Source organism: Manacus candei, unplaced genomic scaffold (assembly GCF_025592945.1).
Source record: "Manacus candei isolate 608988 ecotype Guabito, Panama unplaced genomic scaffold, ASM2559294v1 h1tg000014l, whole genome shotgun sequence".
Lineage (NCBI taxonomy): Eukaryota > Metazoa > Chordata > Aves > Passeriformes > Pipridae > Manacus > Manacus candei.
This window is the reverse complement of record NW_026138062.1, coordinates 32655624-32671318: the sequence shown is the minus strand read 5'-3', so window position 1 is coordinate 32671318 and position 15695 is coordinate 32655624. Positions and strand designations below refer to the sequence as shown.

The 15695-nt window shown below is 34.8% G+C and overlaps 1 protein-coding gene across 3 annotated transcripts in view; it reads left to right on the top strand.

The window, feature by feature from the left end:
• B3GLCT (beta 3-glucosyltransferase) overlaps positions 1–15695 on the top strand; it is a 59739-nt gene that overhangs the window by 8098 nt on the left and 35946 nt on the right. For 2 of the 3 annotated variants that reach the window (XM_051778894.1, XM_051778892.1), the window contains exons 2-4: positions 156–235; positions 2579–2618; positions 5558–5667. In XM_051778894.1, the coding sequence (XP_051634854.1) occupies positions 156–235; positions 2579–2618; positions 5558–5667 (230 nt within the window). The remainder of the gene's footprint in view (positions 1–155; positions 236–2578; positions 2619–5557; positions 5668–15695) is intronic. The other variant, XM_051778893.1, reaches the window with a different exon arrangement.

Below are 15695 nucleotides of genomic sequence, written 5' to 3'. Positions count from 1 at the left end.
CAGACTGTCTCATGTTCACAAAGATTATTACTAATATGGTATCATTCAATGTGAAAAATATACCTAAATGTTGGCATGGGTTTTGTTGTTTTTTTGTTTTTTTTTCCTGCAGAACTTTGTCAGTTGTGAAAGAGAGCTCCTATAATATGAAAAAGGTCTGCTTTTTCTTTCAGCTTTTGCTGTAAGTGTAGTTCCTGAAGGTGCAGAAGATGAGACTGAACTGTCAGTGTTGCAGGTAATAAATTTTAATTGCTAGAGCAGACATTATAAAATAAGCTAGAAGAGACCAGAGCAGAAAGCCTAATATCTGTGACATTGATTATTTGGATCACTGATATTAGTGGTACTTGTATCATGTCTTTCTGTTCAGTGTGGCATGTAAGAGATAAGTTGTTGGTGGTGTTCCTTTTGAGAAAAGTTTTTGAGCATATAATCTTTATTGTTTCAGAGACAGGTTTTCCTTTCTTTTTGGTTTTGTTATATATGCAATACCTTGAGAGGGAAATGGCTGCCTCTCTGCTAAATTAGCATTATTACATATTACTACTCAAGTCACGGCTCAAGTAAAGCCTGCATATGAAATTTCAAATTAACAGATTAGAAGAACTGATGGTCAGAGCTATCCCGAGCTTTAAATAGCATAATGGGTGTTAGATATGTATGCATGTATGTCCTTTAACAGACCTCTCTCTACCATTTTGTTATTGTCTATATTCGTAACAGATATTTGTGTGTGTGTAAAAGAAATTTAAGGGAAGAAAATAAAAGTACTGGAATGAATGGAGTTAGAATCTATAACTGCCATTTAGATCAGCGATCTCACATCAAATGCAATAGAAGTATAGTCAGAGGTATGCGTTTCTAAATAATTTGTGGTTTTGATGGTGGTTGCTATATCTACAGTAATTTTCATAAATTAAAGAGATCTCTATTGCAAATTGCTGATCTGCTGCAGTATATCTATAAGACTTGGTAATCTCATTCTGTTGTCATTACTTATAAATTGCTCTTTCTTAAATTCCATTACTATCTCAATCCAGCTGTTTATGCTATCATTCTTATATAGGATATAATTTATGAAGGCTTTTCTACTATTTTAGAGGTTCAAAACCTTCCCTGAAGTCAGAGGTGCCTCCTAGAATTTTTCAGGCCAAAATATCTTTTTTTTCCGTCTTTTTTTTTTTAATAGTAACATTAACAGGAATGTAACAGGCAATAATTGTTTTGTGTTGTCTTTTAATAAAAGTAATTGTAAAATATGGCTTACTTTTCCACTGTGTACCACAGGGCACACAGTTTTTTGTTTGCACAGAAAATTAATCTGTGTTGTTTCTGATATAGGTTAGCTTAGAATTTAACTTACTGTGTGATATAATAACAGTGCTGTATAGAGTCACCAAAATAACTTAGTCTTATAAGAAATTTTTTAAAATTTATTGACCCAGTCAGCAAAAAAGGATAATAAAAATGGATGCAATGCAGTCATTCTTAAAAAGGTTTTACAGATGGCTACCAAGGAAGTTAGAGCTTATGCATTTCAGTGCAAAAGTCAAACCTGTACAAAGGAGAGATCATCTGATGCAAGTAGAGCTAAAAGAATTACATAGATCTGATATTAAAAGAAAGGGAGGGGGCTAAGTATCTATAAATAGAAATTGTCTTGCATGGCATTTCTATCTAAAAGTCTTAAAGCACTTGAACCAAGGTAAATCCTACAACATTCTTATGCAATTAGTAAAGATGATTTTTATTTTATATTTGGAGATATCAAAGCACTGGAGTGCTATCACCAGGGAGAAGTTGTGCATTAAATGAAGGCTTTGTTTTCCTTCCTGCAATTTTTGTAGGAATTGCAGAGCTCTTTCTCCAGTCCTGTCTCTCTTAAGCAACACAGTTCCACCCAACCTCTGTTATTTAGAAGCAATGGAATATGTTCCTAAGATATTTTTATGTGTGTCTTGGTTTCCTGGTTAACAATGCAAATGCAGTGTCACTGTTGTCTCTTCCTCAGCACTCTGGTAAAATTCCAACTGTCACAAACTTATGTGATACCTGAGTAAATTTCAGTGAAGTCATTTTAGGTACAGCAACCTTTTTATTTATTTGTCTTGATATAAATTGCTTCTGAGTCTTCCTTTAAGAACTGTGTTTCCATAGAAGCTTGATAGTGGATGAAATGAATAAGAGTGTTTTGGTTTTTTTTTTAACATACTGAACAGGTGTGTTTGCATTGTAGAGTTCCATTTTCCAAACCTAGTGCTCAGGAGATACATAATAAATAAAAAAAATAGTTATTGTTAGTGTTAATTTAAAGAGCTCTGGTATAAACTGAGTTATGCAAAAACTTTTTTTTATTCTCTTACTATATTTTCTGAGTAATAATATGCAAGCACGTAGGATATCTGTTGCAGTTCTTGATGCTGAAAAACTTTTTATTTTTCTTATTAGGTTTTGAGTTAAAACCTCTATGTTTACATTTATAATCTGATGAATGCTTTGACTCCCAGTGTTTTTTCTATAGAAATATTTGAGGGTTTATATGTATTCTTACTTGGGTTTTTTTCTTCCTTTCTTCTAGAAACCTGAAGAAAGTAGAACAATCAGTAAAATAAGCAGAGGTAAGTACTGTATAGTCTGTATTTGTTTTCACTCGTGACTGCCTTTTTAGTATAAACAAAATACAGTTATGCTTTGTAAAGTGACTCTGTGAACAGTGCCTAAATGCTCAACAGCATTATTAGTTCATTGCTGATTCATAAATACCTTTTTTTTTTCCTTTGGCTCATGTAGTCTCATCAAAGAGAAACTTCTGAATCTTTGACTGCACTTGCAGTTCTTATAGTTAAGTCTTTTCTGAACATGTGTACTTCCACTATGAAACTCATGAATTACTTTTTGTAGTACACTGTATTTTAAAATAAAATTTTATGATACCTAGTAGCTGTTCTTGTAACAATTTAATATGAAACTCGGTTTTACCATTCTACTAGGCTCTCATGGAACTTGTAATAACTAGAGTTATCATAAATTTCTTGTAACAAATCATAATAACTTTGTAATATCTAGAAGTAAGTATTTAAGAAGCATGTTAAACGTTATAAGGTAAAATAGTGGTAAAATAATTTTTTTGCTGATGGAGATGTGTGATAAATAATGAGAATAAAAATTCTGCAGGGTTCTGCCTCTTCTGAAGACAAGTGTGGTGTCCTTCTGGCAAATAGTTAACAAACCTGAGATAAGGACTTGTATTCTCTGCACTGTAACCCTGGACTTCTCATTCTGCTAAACCCTCAGGACTTGGCTGTTCTTGTTCTGAAGGGAACCAGCTTAATTATGTCTCTCTTATAGTAGTTTCTGAGTAGTTGTGAGTTCATTCTGACATTAAAGCTGAATACCAGGAAGATTTAGTTCTTTTGAGATAGATATTAATCTTTGAAAAGACTCCATTCTTTGTTTTGATTGGTAGACTGTTTCTCAACTTGAGAAACAGTTTAAGTGTTTACAACTATTTTCTGTTGACATTTTAATAGACTGAATATGTCTTTTTATCAACTATTTTAAACTCCCTATAACAGAGGAAACTATTTCCATTGGATTAAAGCAGTAATATCAAAGTAGGTGTTAGCTTACTCCTAGAAAGTATTCTGTTGTGGATTATCACAGTTGTTGTTAAATGTACTGTAGATGAAACTGAGCATAATTCAGATACTTCCATATCTGTAAACATACTGATACTAAAACAGTAATTACATAAAGAAATGTGGTGTTTGCTTTTTATCTCTGGGGATGTTTTTGGTGTTGTGCATGTAGATTTAGCCCTTTGACTGTCATTAGCATCAATGAAGTGTAGTTTCGATTTTTGCAGTGATTTTAATTTTTGCACAGGAAATCTAGCAAAGATCTTACTAGACAGCAAATAATTGCCATTCAGAAGGTTTTATTATGCATGGGTTTTTTAAGCAGTTTGTTTGGTGGTGCAGAGCATGAACACTGTTCATTCCTACACTGTGTAGGAAAAATGTGAAATTAAAACTGATATCTAAACCAGTGCTTATGCCATCTCTGCAATATATCACCAGAAACCTCAGACAATTTGACAATGTTAGAGTCTATCTTGGTGAGTAAACTAATAAATTAAGGGAAAATAACAATAAGGGAAAAGTAGAAAAACATTTAACTACAGGTTTGAGCTGTCATAGGTTTAAATTATCAAGTAACTGTTCAGAGGAGCAAAGCAATGTAATTGATCCTCAGGTCTTGGACACTGCAGTTTTCTCATAATCTTAGTTAAGATGTTTGTGGTAGTGCACTGGTTTTTATTGTGATCATTCTTCATGTGTTCAGTTTTATTCTTTTTCCTTGTGACTATTTCTTTCCTTATTTTGATGTTTTTTTCTTCACCTTTGTTCTTCTCTTCTGCATTCATCCTACTCTATTTACCAAGTTAGCATATAATTTTTTTTTGGTGTGAACTTTGTTCCTTCTCCACGTTTTTTGACATTCTGTACAGATCCCATGGGATATTAATTTCTTTCCTTTTGGTACTGTCTCAAGTTGTTATGTTCTGAGTTACCTCTTGTGAATACTTTCTACATAGTATCTGTAAAGTTCAGCTTTTTCTGGCCAAACAAACAGTAACTGCAGTATCATGTGATTCTCATCTTAGGCATTGATTGATACTTAGTTATGGTCTTGAGAGAGTTATACAGCATAGATCAAACTTGTTAAGAATTCTGGAAAGGGCCTCTGTCCACTTTCCTTCATCTTCTCATCCTTTGTTGTCCTCTGCTGTCTTCTGCTTCTGAATGGGATCATATCTACCTGCTTCTCTTAGTTTTCTAAGTGTTGAGGGACTGTTTTATCTACTGTCATCAAGAAAATTTGGCTACCTACTTTGTCACCTACTTGCATTTTTTAATAAGCACTTTTTTAAAATTCCATAAATGTTTGCAAATCTACTTCATTATTTTCTTTTAAATATATCAATAAATTTATCACACTTCTCTCGTTTATAGTTCTTAACTACGACACCTTTAAACACTGTGAAAACATATGTGAGATATTAGTGCTGTCCTATTAGATAAGGGTATTACCTCACTGTTCTCATATGTGTGCCTCTCCATCTGATGTTTGTGTCCGGGTAGGGGTTTAAGTTCTTTTTTGGAGAAGCATCTTTTCTGTTTCGTGTTTGTGCATTGCCTGGTGAGGGGAGATGCTGGTCTGTGACTAACAGCATTTAACTATAGTAATAAGGAGTACCAGTGTATTGGAGAAAAAGCAACTTCGTGAGTGTGGCTACTGTTCATTGTGGGCATGTAAGATCTGCTGCACATCTTGTACTCATGCCGTGCTTTTTATAAGTTAATCCTTAAAAGGACAGTTTTGGAATTTTGTGTGTGTTTAATTATGCCTTTTTACTATTTCATGAAATGTTTTTATAGCTGAAGTAGCTTGCTGTGTACTAGATTCCCCCACACATCTGTGTTTTCACTAGCTTTGGAGCAAAACAGAAAATAACTTCTTTTGTCTTTAAATCTTCTTATTTTCTCGTTTACAGAATTAAAAGAAATTGTATTTGTCATCCAGAGTCAAAGTAATTCTTTTCATTCCAAGAGAGCAGAAGATCTAAAAAGAGATATTTTAAAACAGGCTGCAGATCTTGGAAAGGTATGTTGAGATAATATAAAGTACACCTTGTATTGCTGTTACTGCATTTTACCAAAAATACTGGGGTTTGTTGTGCCTTTTTTGAAATCCATTTTATTCCTTTTGTTAATTGTCTTCTGTGTGCTTACAAGAAAACTATTTCAGTGGGTATGTACTGATTATAGGCTGTGATTTATCCCTAAATATTTTTAATTTCAACTATCAACCTTTTTGTGTAACAGCTGGTTTTGTTTGGAGGGCATTTGATGCAAAAGTGATAAAAAAGACTTTAAAGAATACAGTTTTCTAATACCACTGTAGAGCATTTAAAAAATTTACAAAAAAAGGATGCATTCTTTGTGAAGTGAAAAACATAATTTAAGTATTAGTTAGAATAATTTTAGGTGAATATTTTATTGGAGCCAATGAAGGTGCTGTAATGTAGATTTTGTCAGTATTTCATTGCACAGTTGTGACATTGTGGCAGTAAATGAAAAATGTGTGTGGACATTAAAATCCTAACACAGGATTCCCTATTTCCTACAGCACTACTCTTGCAGACCTCTCTTGCCCATGTCCCTCCATCATGCAGTACCTTCCCTAACTCTTCCTTGTTCCTCTTCCACTCCACTGCAGACTGACCATGCTGTTCTTCACCTGTTGGCCTGGGAGCTGCATGTTGTACTTAACACTCTAATTTGAAATTTTATTTGTAAAGCTTTAGCCTAGAGAGAAGAGGTTTTTAAGAAACTTACACTGAAAGTTCAATGTACTTAAACAATGCTTTATTTTCTTTGTTTGTAATAAAAATAAAAAAAAATTACCGTTTGCATACATCCCCTGATGTGAAATAGCTTGCTGTGAGATTGTTTGACCTATTTTTCATTTCCACATTCTTTGTTGTAAAGGAAAAAGAAGTAAGATTTAAATTGTCTTATGTATCTTAGTCTTGGAGTGCCTAAATCATATTACTGGATGTTTTAGGCTTCATTTATCCAACCTTATCAAACCTGTTGTAATTAAATCCATTCTGAATGCAGTTTTTAATCCCTTAATGAAATCAGTCATGTGAACAGCCTTTGTTCTGCAGAGTTCTGCTGTTTTGGGGTCCTCTTCGGAATTGAGACAAGTGTTCAGATACAATGTATGCTGACGTGATTATGGTGTCAGTTGTTAAAACCAAGGATTTTAGTTGTGTGCTGTAATTGATGTTGCAGAATAGTAATGAAAAGATCAATAAGTGGAAGTACAGATAGTTTCAGTGAGGCAGGAATATAGGCATGTTTTATGGGAGAGAGATAAAATCTATTTGTGATCAGAGTTGTACCTGAAACTGACCTGGCTTTTTAAAAAATTTATTGCCTAATTAAGGAGATTGCTTTATGGGAATGCTGAAATGGGATGCTTTTTCAATATTAACAGGTAAGTGTTAAAATGCAGTCATAGTGTTTTGAGAGAAACAGTGGTGGAAATATATCACACCAAAAATCTCATGTCTGAAATCTGGGAAAAGGGGAAAGCCACCAGTGTATAGGAAAAAAAAAAGGAGCATAGCGAGCAGGTACTTGGTATGTGTTGACTGTTTTGGTCAACTCATAATGTCGCTGTGAGGCATGACCTAATAATACTAATTATTATTATACTATTGCAGATGATCTCTGCAATCCTGCATTTGCATTTACCACAAATGAATGGGCATACATTCTTCTTCTTGACCTGCAACAAGCTCTATAGCTAAAATTTCCCAATGGTTCTTGGAGTAGGTCTGAACCATTACCTGACTGTAAAATTCACACGCAAGTTAATAATGTTGTTGTTATAAAATTTGGTGGGAAAATAGCTGTTTCACGACAACTGAGTTGTTTTTAAACTGATCTGTATATTTAGATAAAACATCCATAGACGTAATTTGCTTGAGACATTTCAAAATTAATGCCATAAATGCAATGTAATCCATCATATACCTGTAGTTTCAACTTTCAGATTACTTGCTCAAATTCTAGATTCTAGGATGAAAACCTTGTTTCCTCCTTTCCCTCTTTTAATGACTTCCCACTGCACAGAAGCTGCTTTCCAACTGAGACTGATCAGATGATTCATTTTTGGATATTGCAGTTTTAACAAGGCTTAATGGATTATATTTAAGTGAAGCGTTGGGCTACATTCTGACCTGCCCATCCATCTCCATGTCTTCTATAGATTGTCTTTATGGCAAGATTTCCCACAATCTCTAGGTCAACTTAATTTTTTTTAATTAAAACAAGTATGTTGTAACATCAAAAGCTTTAAATTATTTGATTTCTCAGTGTTATTTGATCAAGTCCCCCATTTTTTCTTCTTTTTTGTAAAATGTTAGTGTGCCCTCTGTTTCCTTCCTCGCAACAATTTTCCTTTCTTCTGCAAGAATTTATTAATGTAAATAAATCCTGTATCCTCATGGAATGTGCTTATTAGCTCAGTTCTTAAATGCTTATTCCTTAAGATGTAAGAGTTTATCTTGTCTGACAGTAGACTGTTTTTGTTGACAAGGTTCTTTGGCATACCTTCTCCTTTAGCTTTCCGTTATTTTTCCCTCTCGTACAGAGATCAGATGCCAGTCAATACCAGAGCTGTTGGGGAAGATACTGTCATGTCATCTGTGCTGTTAGTCTTGTACCCCACTCTTCTTGGCTCGGGTCCTCCTAGTCTTTGACTGATCAGCAAGACTCTTTCCACAGCAAAGTCATGAGTCTGATACGTGACCAGCAATTGAATGTGTGAAGGTGTCTTGCTGAGATGACAAGAAGGCCTACACTTCTCTGTGGTGAGGACAGAGATGCTGATGGAGCATCTGGCACCTCTTTCTCAAAGAAGTGAAGTCCCTGCAGAGATCCCTCATGGGAGGACTCATGCAATTAGAGTAATTAGGGAACATGGAACTGTGGTGAAAGAGAGGGAGGAAGAAGTTCCAGCTGTTCTCAGTGGCCTCCTGAAACCACACAAATCTTTGTCCAGAAGTTTTGGGTACCTCTTATGTGTTGCTCTTGTAATGCTTTTTTTTCTGTCTGTATTGCTTAAGTCAGATTATACTACCAGTAACTACTAAAATCCATGTATCATCTTTGGTTTATGAATAGAAAAGTCTGGAAACAAGATTTTTTTTGTCATTTTCTTTCTTCTGTCCCATCATCCTCCCCCTTAAAACAGTATTTCGCATTTAAACAATGAACACCTAAATATTGCTGTACTAGTTGAATTTTTTTCCTAAACTTGCATATCTGTACCTTGTGTAATTTAGATTTCTTGTTCAAAATAGAGAACAAATTGGTGGACTAATTTAGCATTTCAGATGGCCTCATTTTCAGATTACTCTATAAAGTTTAGTGGGAACTTCATTTTAACCAATCTTTCTTCTCCCTTTGCTTTGCTTTTGTTTTGCCTGACTTGTGTTTGTAACATCATCCAAAACTTTTATATTTACATTTATTTTTCAAATCTGTCAATAAAACTTCACTTATATTATGTGGACAGAGCTTGCAGTATAAACCCTAATAAGGATTGCATTTAAGTGGTCAGTCTGTGAAGTTCCTGTTTCCACTTTTTTATCCGTATTAACATCTGTGTTTGTTTTATCTTGTGTTACTTATTCTGCTCTACATACATTGTCTAATATCAGCATGTTCTAGTCATTTTCTTTCCTGTTGAGTCCCTAGTTCGTCTCCAAAATGCTTAATGCAACTGCTCATTCTGGAGCCTCAATATTTGGGTGCTCAAGTTCTGAAATACATCTAAACTCAATTTTGTTGAAGGGTGAGGTGCCTTCAAAATACAACCTTTTGAAAGTACTCCAGGAAAAGTGCACAGAGCTACTGTTCAGTTCTGCAAACTTATTTCACAATTGTCTTGAATGTCTTCAAGGGCTTGAATTGTCTTGCAAGGCTTTACAGATTTGACTGACTTTTGTTTTATCTTTGCTTTCCTCCAGCTGTTCTCTCAGCTTTTTGTTTTAATTGTTTGAACTCTGACTTTCTGATATGCCATTGCTTCTCATTCTGCAAAGGTATCGGCGTCCTTTTGACAGTTGACGGGTTTTATTATCAGCAAAATTGATGTCTAGCTCATTAACTATTGAAAGTGTAAAAGTTACCTACACTGTAGTGCTGGAAGGTGAACAGGATCATTTTCCTGTGATAGATACCCAGCAGATTTGAAGGAATTGGTAGAAGTCAGATAATTCTGCACTAATGAGATCTTTTAAATGTTTTAGTAGGGATAAATGGGCTCCTCTCAGCCGTGCCTTACACATCATATACCACAAATATGTGGTAATTGCCTTGAATTTTTATGCAGAAGACAGGACCTGTCACCTCACAGAGATGATTTGTCATGTCAGGGCAAAATATATACAAGAAATTTGGAAGTTTAAAGTGCTTTAGGCTATGTGCTTCTCTCAGCCTCTTCTACACCAGTTTCTGCATACCTAATAGGATTTGAATAAAACAGTTTTACTAAGGTATATCTTTATTAGTATAGAATAAGAAATTGCTATAAAGCTTCCTCCTCCACTGTGACTGCTGACTGCTGTATTAAAATTGCTCAGTCATCTTTGAACAGTGTTCAAGTATACATGAGAGTAGAATTACTAAATCATCAGATTTAAACCCTTAAAATCAGTACCTGTTGACAGTTTTAAGTTCCCCTGAACATCTGTACAAGTCCTTAAAATACATTTACCAAATTTCTTGCCTTGTGGAAGCTGCTTCTGCTCTGCTGTTCCTTCCCTTGTTCCTTAGTTAAAAACCATATTTTAGGTCTTTGGTAAGACTGTTGGGGGGGAGGGACCTGCTGCCCCATGTATGACACTAAGTTAGCTATGGAGATGACTGCCTCAAACTTGCTGTCAGTGAAAGATGCTTCAGGCTTATTTGTCATTAAATATAAAAATCTACTTATATTGCCAATCCTGCTGATATTAAAAGAATCAACTGAACCTCATAAATTGCTTAATTTCATTGTTTGAATCATAGTGTCATTAAGGTTGGAAAAGACCTCAGAGATCATCAAGTCCAGCCTTTGACCTAATACTGGCATGCCCACTAAACTGTATCATGAGGTGTCATGTCTACTTGATTTCTGGAGCACTTTCAGGGGAGCACCCTGGGGAGCCTATTCCAGTGCTTAACCACTCTTTCAGTGAAGAAATCTTTCCTAATATCCAGCCTGAAATGTTTTTATTCATTAGTTATGATTGAGAAGGATTTTACTTTTAAGTAAAAGCTCACTTCACAATACTAAAATCCTATCTTACATTCTAAACAAAGAATCTTACATCAGTTGGCAACATAATTGTAGTGGTTCACCATTAATTCTTACTTTCATGAATAATAGAAATGTACTGTATAGCACGTCTGTATTTTGTGTGATTGCATTTATATAAAATTCTTGTAAAGCGTGAGCTGTGAAGATAGTATTCCTCACTGCTTTTTATTCACACAAGTGAAAAGCAAACAAATGACACAAATGCATTGTTGCCATTCTAGGCTACTGTCTAATTATACACACCTGTGGTAGCATTTATTATAATAAGCACTTCAAACAAATCCAGATTTTTTCCACAATTTTTTTATTTGGCTTGTTACAAAATAAGATTTAATTTGTGATATTGGTGATCACTAGCTCTCAGAAGAACAGAACAGGGAAGATATGGGATATCTAGGGGGAAGATGAGGGATCTTAGAGGAGGAAAAATAAAATTAAAAGCAGACTAAATTGGTGATAACTTTCATACTGATTAAGTTTCTTCCTCCAAAACTACACTTTTATTTAGCAAGTTAATAGTCTTAGTTTTCAAAATTCAGACTACTGCTTAAACTAAATGTTAGACTGGCTTAAAATACAAGTAATTATATTATTATTTTATTAAATCCCAGTTAACTGAAAGTATAGCAGATGTGCCATACTGCTTATTTGGACTATTTCTATACTAGCAGGTAGTGTTGTACAGTAGGAGCAAACCTGGAGAGCAGTGCACTTGTTGCTGAGGAGCTGGCCCTTGTTTTACATGACACTGCAAAGGGCTTTACTTTGGACTAGTTCTGAGTTGACTCTATGAACTGGAGGTCTGTTAGCAGTTGCAGCACATCCTTTGGTTTAGTTTCATCCCAAAGAAATACAACTTGTGCACCCAACGATGCACAAGATAGTGCAATGATGAAGGAAAAAAATGCACAAAAGTGGACTAACTTGTAGTGATTGTATGAGGCAGTGCTAGGAAGCAGTAGGAGCTGCTTTTGGTCAAGGTCTCAATTGTACTGATAGGTTTGAATTTTATTTAGTAAATAAGTCTTTCTTACAAGGTATTAATATTTATAATGATGATAATCAATTTCAAATGTGTCAATATCTCTGAACGTTGTTCACATCTCAGTAATTAGAAGAATGAAATTGGTTAGGTTTTTATATTGTTCCGTTTGAAAGGTCAGGAGTTGACAAATCTATCAGCAAGCACTAATTGAATACTCCAGAAAACTTCCTTTTGGTCTTTGAAACACGTAGCCCAGATAATTAAAGGTATTCTATGTCTTTTGACTAACTGGAGGGTGGGGCACATTATTGATTTGTTGATGAACATATTTTTTTGCTGAAAAATATTTATTTATTTATTTTCGATTTAGTAGTTTCTTGAGTTTTCTTATGTCCTGTTCAGGTTTTCACCTCCGAGGTTGGGAGCAATTGTGTTGATGTTGACACATTTTTTCCTCCTGACAATGGAAAACGTAGGTGTATTTATAAATTCTTTGTATGACAGTTTGCTGCAGGGCACTTGTTTGTACCAGTAGTTGAGGAAAATCTTGTGATGCCACATCAACATAATGCAAATCAAATTAACTCTGATTACTGCTGAGCACAGGTGAATTATTTCTGGGTCACAAAAACCTTACTGGACCTTCTCCTGATTTTCGAGTTGTTGGAAGTCTAGGCAGCATGTTAGGAACTGGCAATGTTGCTGAAATTTACTCCCGATATTGTTAAAGAACAACCCAGTAAAATAAAAAGTCGGTGGCTGCCAGCATCCTTCCCACATGAAAATCTTACATTAATGATAATTATAGATTTTTGAGACAGAAATATATGGTAGTAAAAAGCTTTCTTTTTGATGATGAAATAAGTTATTACATAAGCTAGCTGCATAGGAAGTCCCATCAGATACAAATCCTTATTGTAACTGTTTTCCCAGGCAATGAGTTGTTGGTTCTAGCATGCAAGCACTTGAGTCAGTACTTGGTTATGCATTCAGGTATGTTTTGGGGCAGCTAAGTTGTGTTCTGAGGATTTTGATATAACGTATAGTAGGAAAAAGGATTAAAATTACTTCTTTGATAAAATGTCTTTTTTTTTCCCTCTAATCTGTAGTTAGAGTCAGGAACACTCCAAATTACTTTAAGCTCCAGTTATTACTTCCATACAATTAGGTAAATGCTTTGGTCTTCTCTTTAATGTAAGATCATTTGATGACAGACATGCACAAAGTACTTGATCTTGATTTATGAAAGCAGGGTACTGCTATGGCCTTTCCCTGAACTCTCTGAAATTACACATAATATATTATGAAAACTCAGTTCCTTTTTAAAATGATAACCAGGCATCTGAGAGTAGAACAGAAATAGAGATTCTCTCTAATGGAAAATAGTAGATTATATTTTATTACTTTAGGCTTCCTGGGGAGCAAAAGATTATTGGATATTATGCTTTATTAGCAACATGGGGTTTGTTGTTTTGGAGTTTTTAAAAACCTTATTGTGGTCTTTCAGTACTTAAAAGGAGCTTATAAGAAAGATGAGAACAGACGTTTTAGTAGGTCCTGTAGCAATAAAAAAAAGGGTAATGGTTATAAACTAAAAGAGGGTAGATTCAGACTAGACATAAGGAAGAAACTTTTTACAATGAGGGTGGTGAAATGCTGGCAGGTTGCCCAGAAAAAATATCCCACCCCCAGAAACATTCAAGGTCAGGCTGGACAGGGCTCTGAGAAACCTGATTTGGTTGATGTCCCTGCTCATTGCAGGAGGTTGGACTAGATGACCTTTAAAGGTCCTATCCGACCCAAGCTCTTCTATGGGTGCAGCTTGAAGGGAGAAATAGAGCAAGGATTAAAATAGACAAGGCAACTTTGGAGAAGATCCCAAATAACTGACTTGTTAAACAGAAGCAACATTCTTTTGTTACAGTAGTATTGTAAAATAGTACTTTAAATCATCTGTGGGTTTTATTTGAATGAGTATATTGAAATAATATTTTGCCCTGGATTCTTGGACATAATGCTCTGATAAAATTGATATTTATGTCTTTAAAACATGAAAAATATTTGAAATGTGTATTGTAATTTTCAAAATTGTTAGAATATAGAGAAGACATCTTGTACAGTGTAATATTTGACGTTGGCAGTTCCTAGCAAATTGTCTGCCCCACTGGGTTTAGAGGTAGGAGATTTGCTCTTACTTTGTGTAATTTTAGAAATCCTTCAGGATATCTAAAGAATTGGCATGTTTGTGAAAATAAAGCTGTAGGGAGACTTCAATATGTATTCCACAGCTCTACATTCTCAAAGTAGTCATAACAGATGACTGTAAGAGCTTGGCTTATTTAACCTCCCAAGGGAAGGCTGAGAAGAGGGTAGGTAGGCTAGCTCTGAATGTGTCTTAGGATTGATTGCTGAAAAGAAGATGAGAGAGTAGGGAAGATGTTGTTAAGTGCTTGTAGAGCATGTAGAGACTAGGAAAACATTTCTAACTCTGGAGCTGTGCAATTGAACAGCAGTGTCCAGGGTTTAAGATCCCCTTCTCCTGCCTCTCAGCTCTGGGCTTCATGAGTAGTTTATTAAAATTACAAAGCACGGGGATATATGCAAGACACCTGCAGATATTGGCATATGGGACTCATTAAGAGCAGATTCCTATACACTCCTGTGTTTTTCTATAATGTGTTACAAGCTTGCCAATTGCTCTGGTCAGGTGACTCAGTAATATAACAATGAAAATATTACTACAATGTTTTACATTTCATCACAGTTCCCTATCTGTTTTTATGCTCTTCTTACATGTCACATAGGACATACAATTGATAGCGCTGAGCAAGATCTAGTTTGAATTATGTTCTAATAAAGCATGTTCTCACAAAACAATACACTTACTGCAAGGTTTAGTTCTGCTTAGATGAAATTCAGTGAACTCTATTCTGTAGGAAAACAAAGCAAGAACAGATGTGCTAGTGGGTCATAGAGGATATGACCTAGCTGTGGCTCTGGATATCCTATTTTAGATGGGGATGATCTCTGCCATGCTAGGTGCTTACAGAGGCCCATTTTAACCCTTTAGTCTATGAAACCTTTGTTTTTGCACTGTACTGTTTTGTTCTCTGTAAATTGTGCATTTCTCATATAGGGTTTGGTAGATTAATATGAAATTGCAGGTAGTGCAGAAATAATACATATACTTGTTTTGGGTTAGCAAGTCTCTTAATTAGTTGTTTAAAATTCTTTTATTCTGAATTATCTTTTTCTTTATTGGATGTGCTATTCCCACAGGGTTTTTCATTTTAATGAAGAGGACTTCCAATGTTCAGATTCAAGAACCAGAGTTTGATTTTAGTTCTGTTGATGATTTGCTGTGAAATTGAGTGTGCTGCTAGCATCTTCAACTTGCATAAATAATACTTAATGGTTGTAAAGGTACAAATGAAGCTGTGTCAATGTCTTTTGAATTGATTTGAAAAAGTGGATCTAACCCCTTTATTCACACTTAGTTTTTTGCTTATGTAGAGTTTGAAATTGCAATCTGTAGCAGGTATTGCTGATCTCACTGTGATGATAGAGTAGATAGTAAAAATGGAGTAAAAATGTCTTATATTGTATTTCAGACCACAAGCAATTCCATTTTTTTGGTTTTGCCCTTTAAAGTCAGCTTAGTTGTGAAAGTGGGGAGGGTAACAAATTATTTTATTTAGATTATTAGATACTTTGCTTGTGCCATACATAAAATGTTGATACGTGTGAAAACATATGTGCCCTGTAA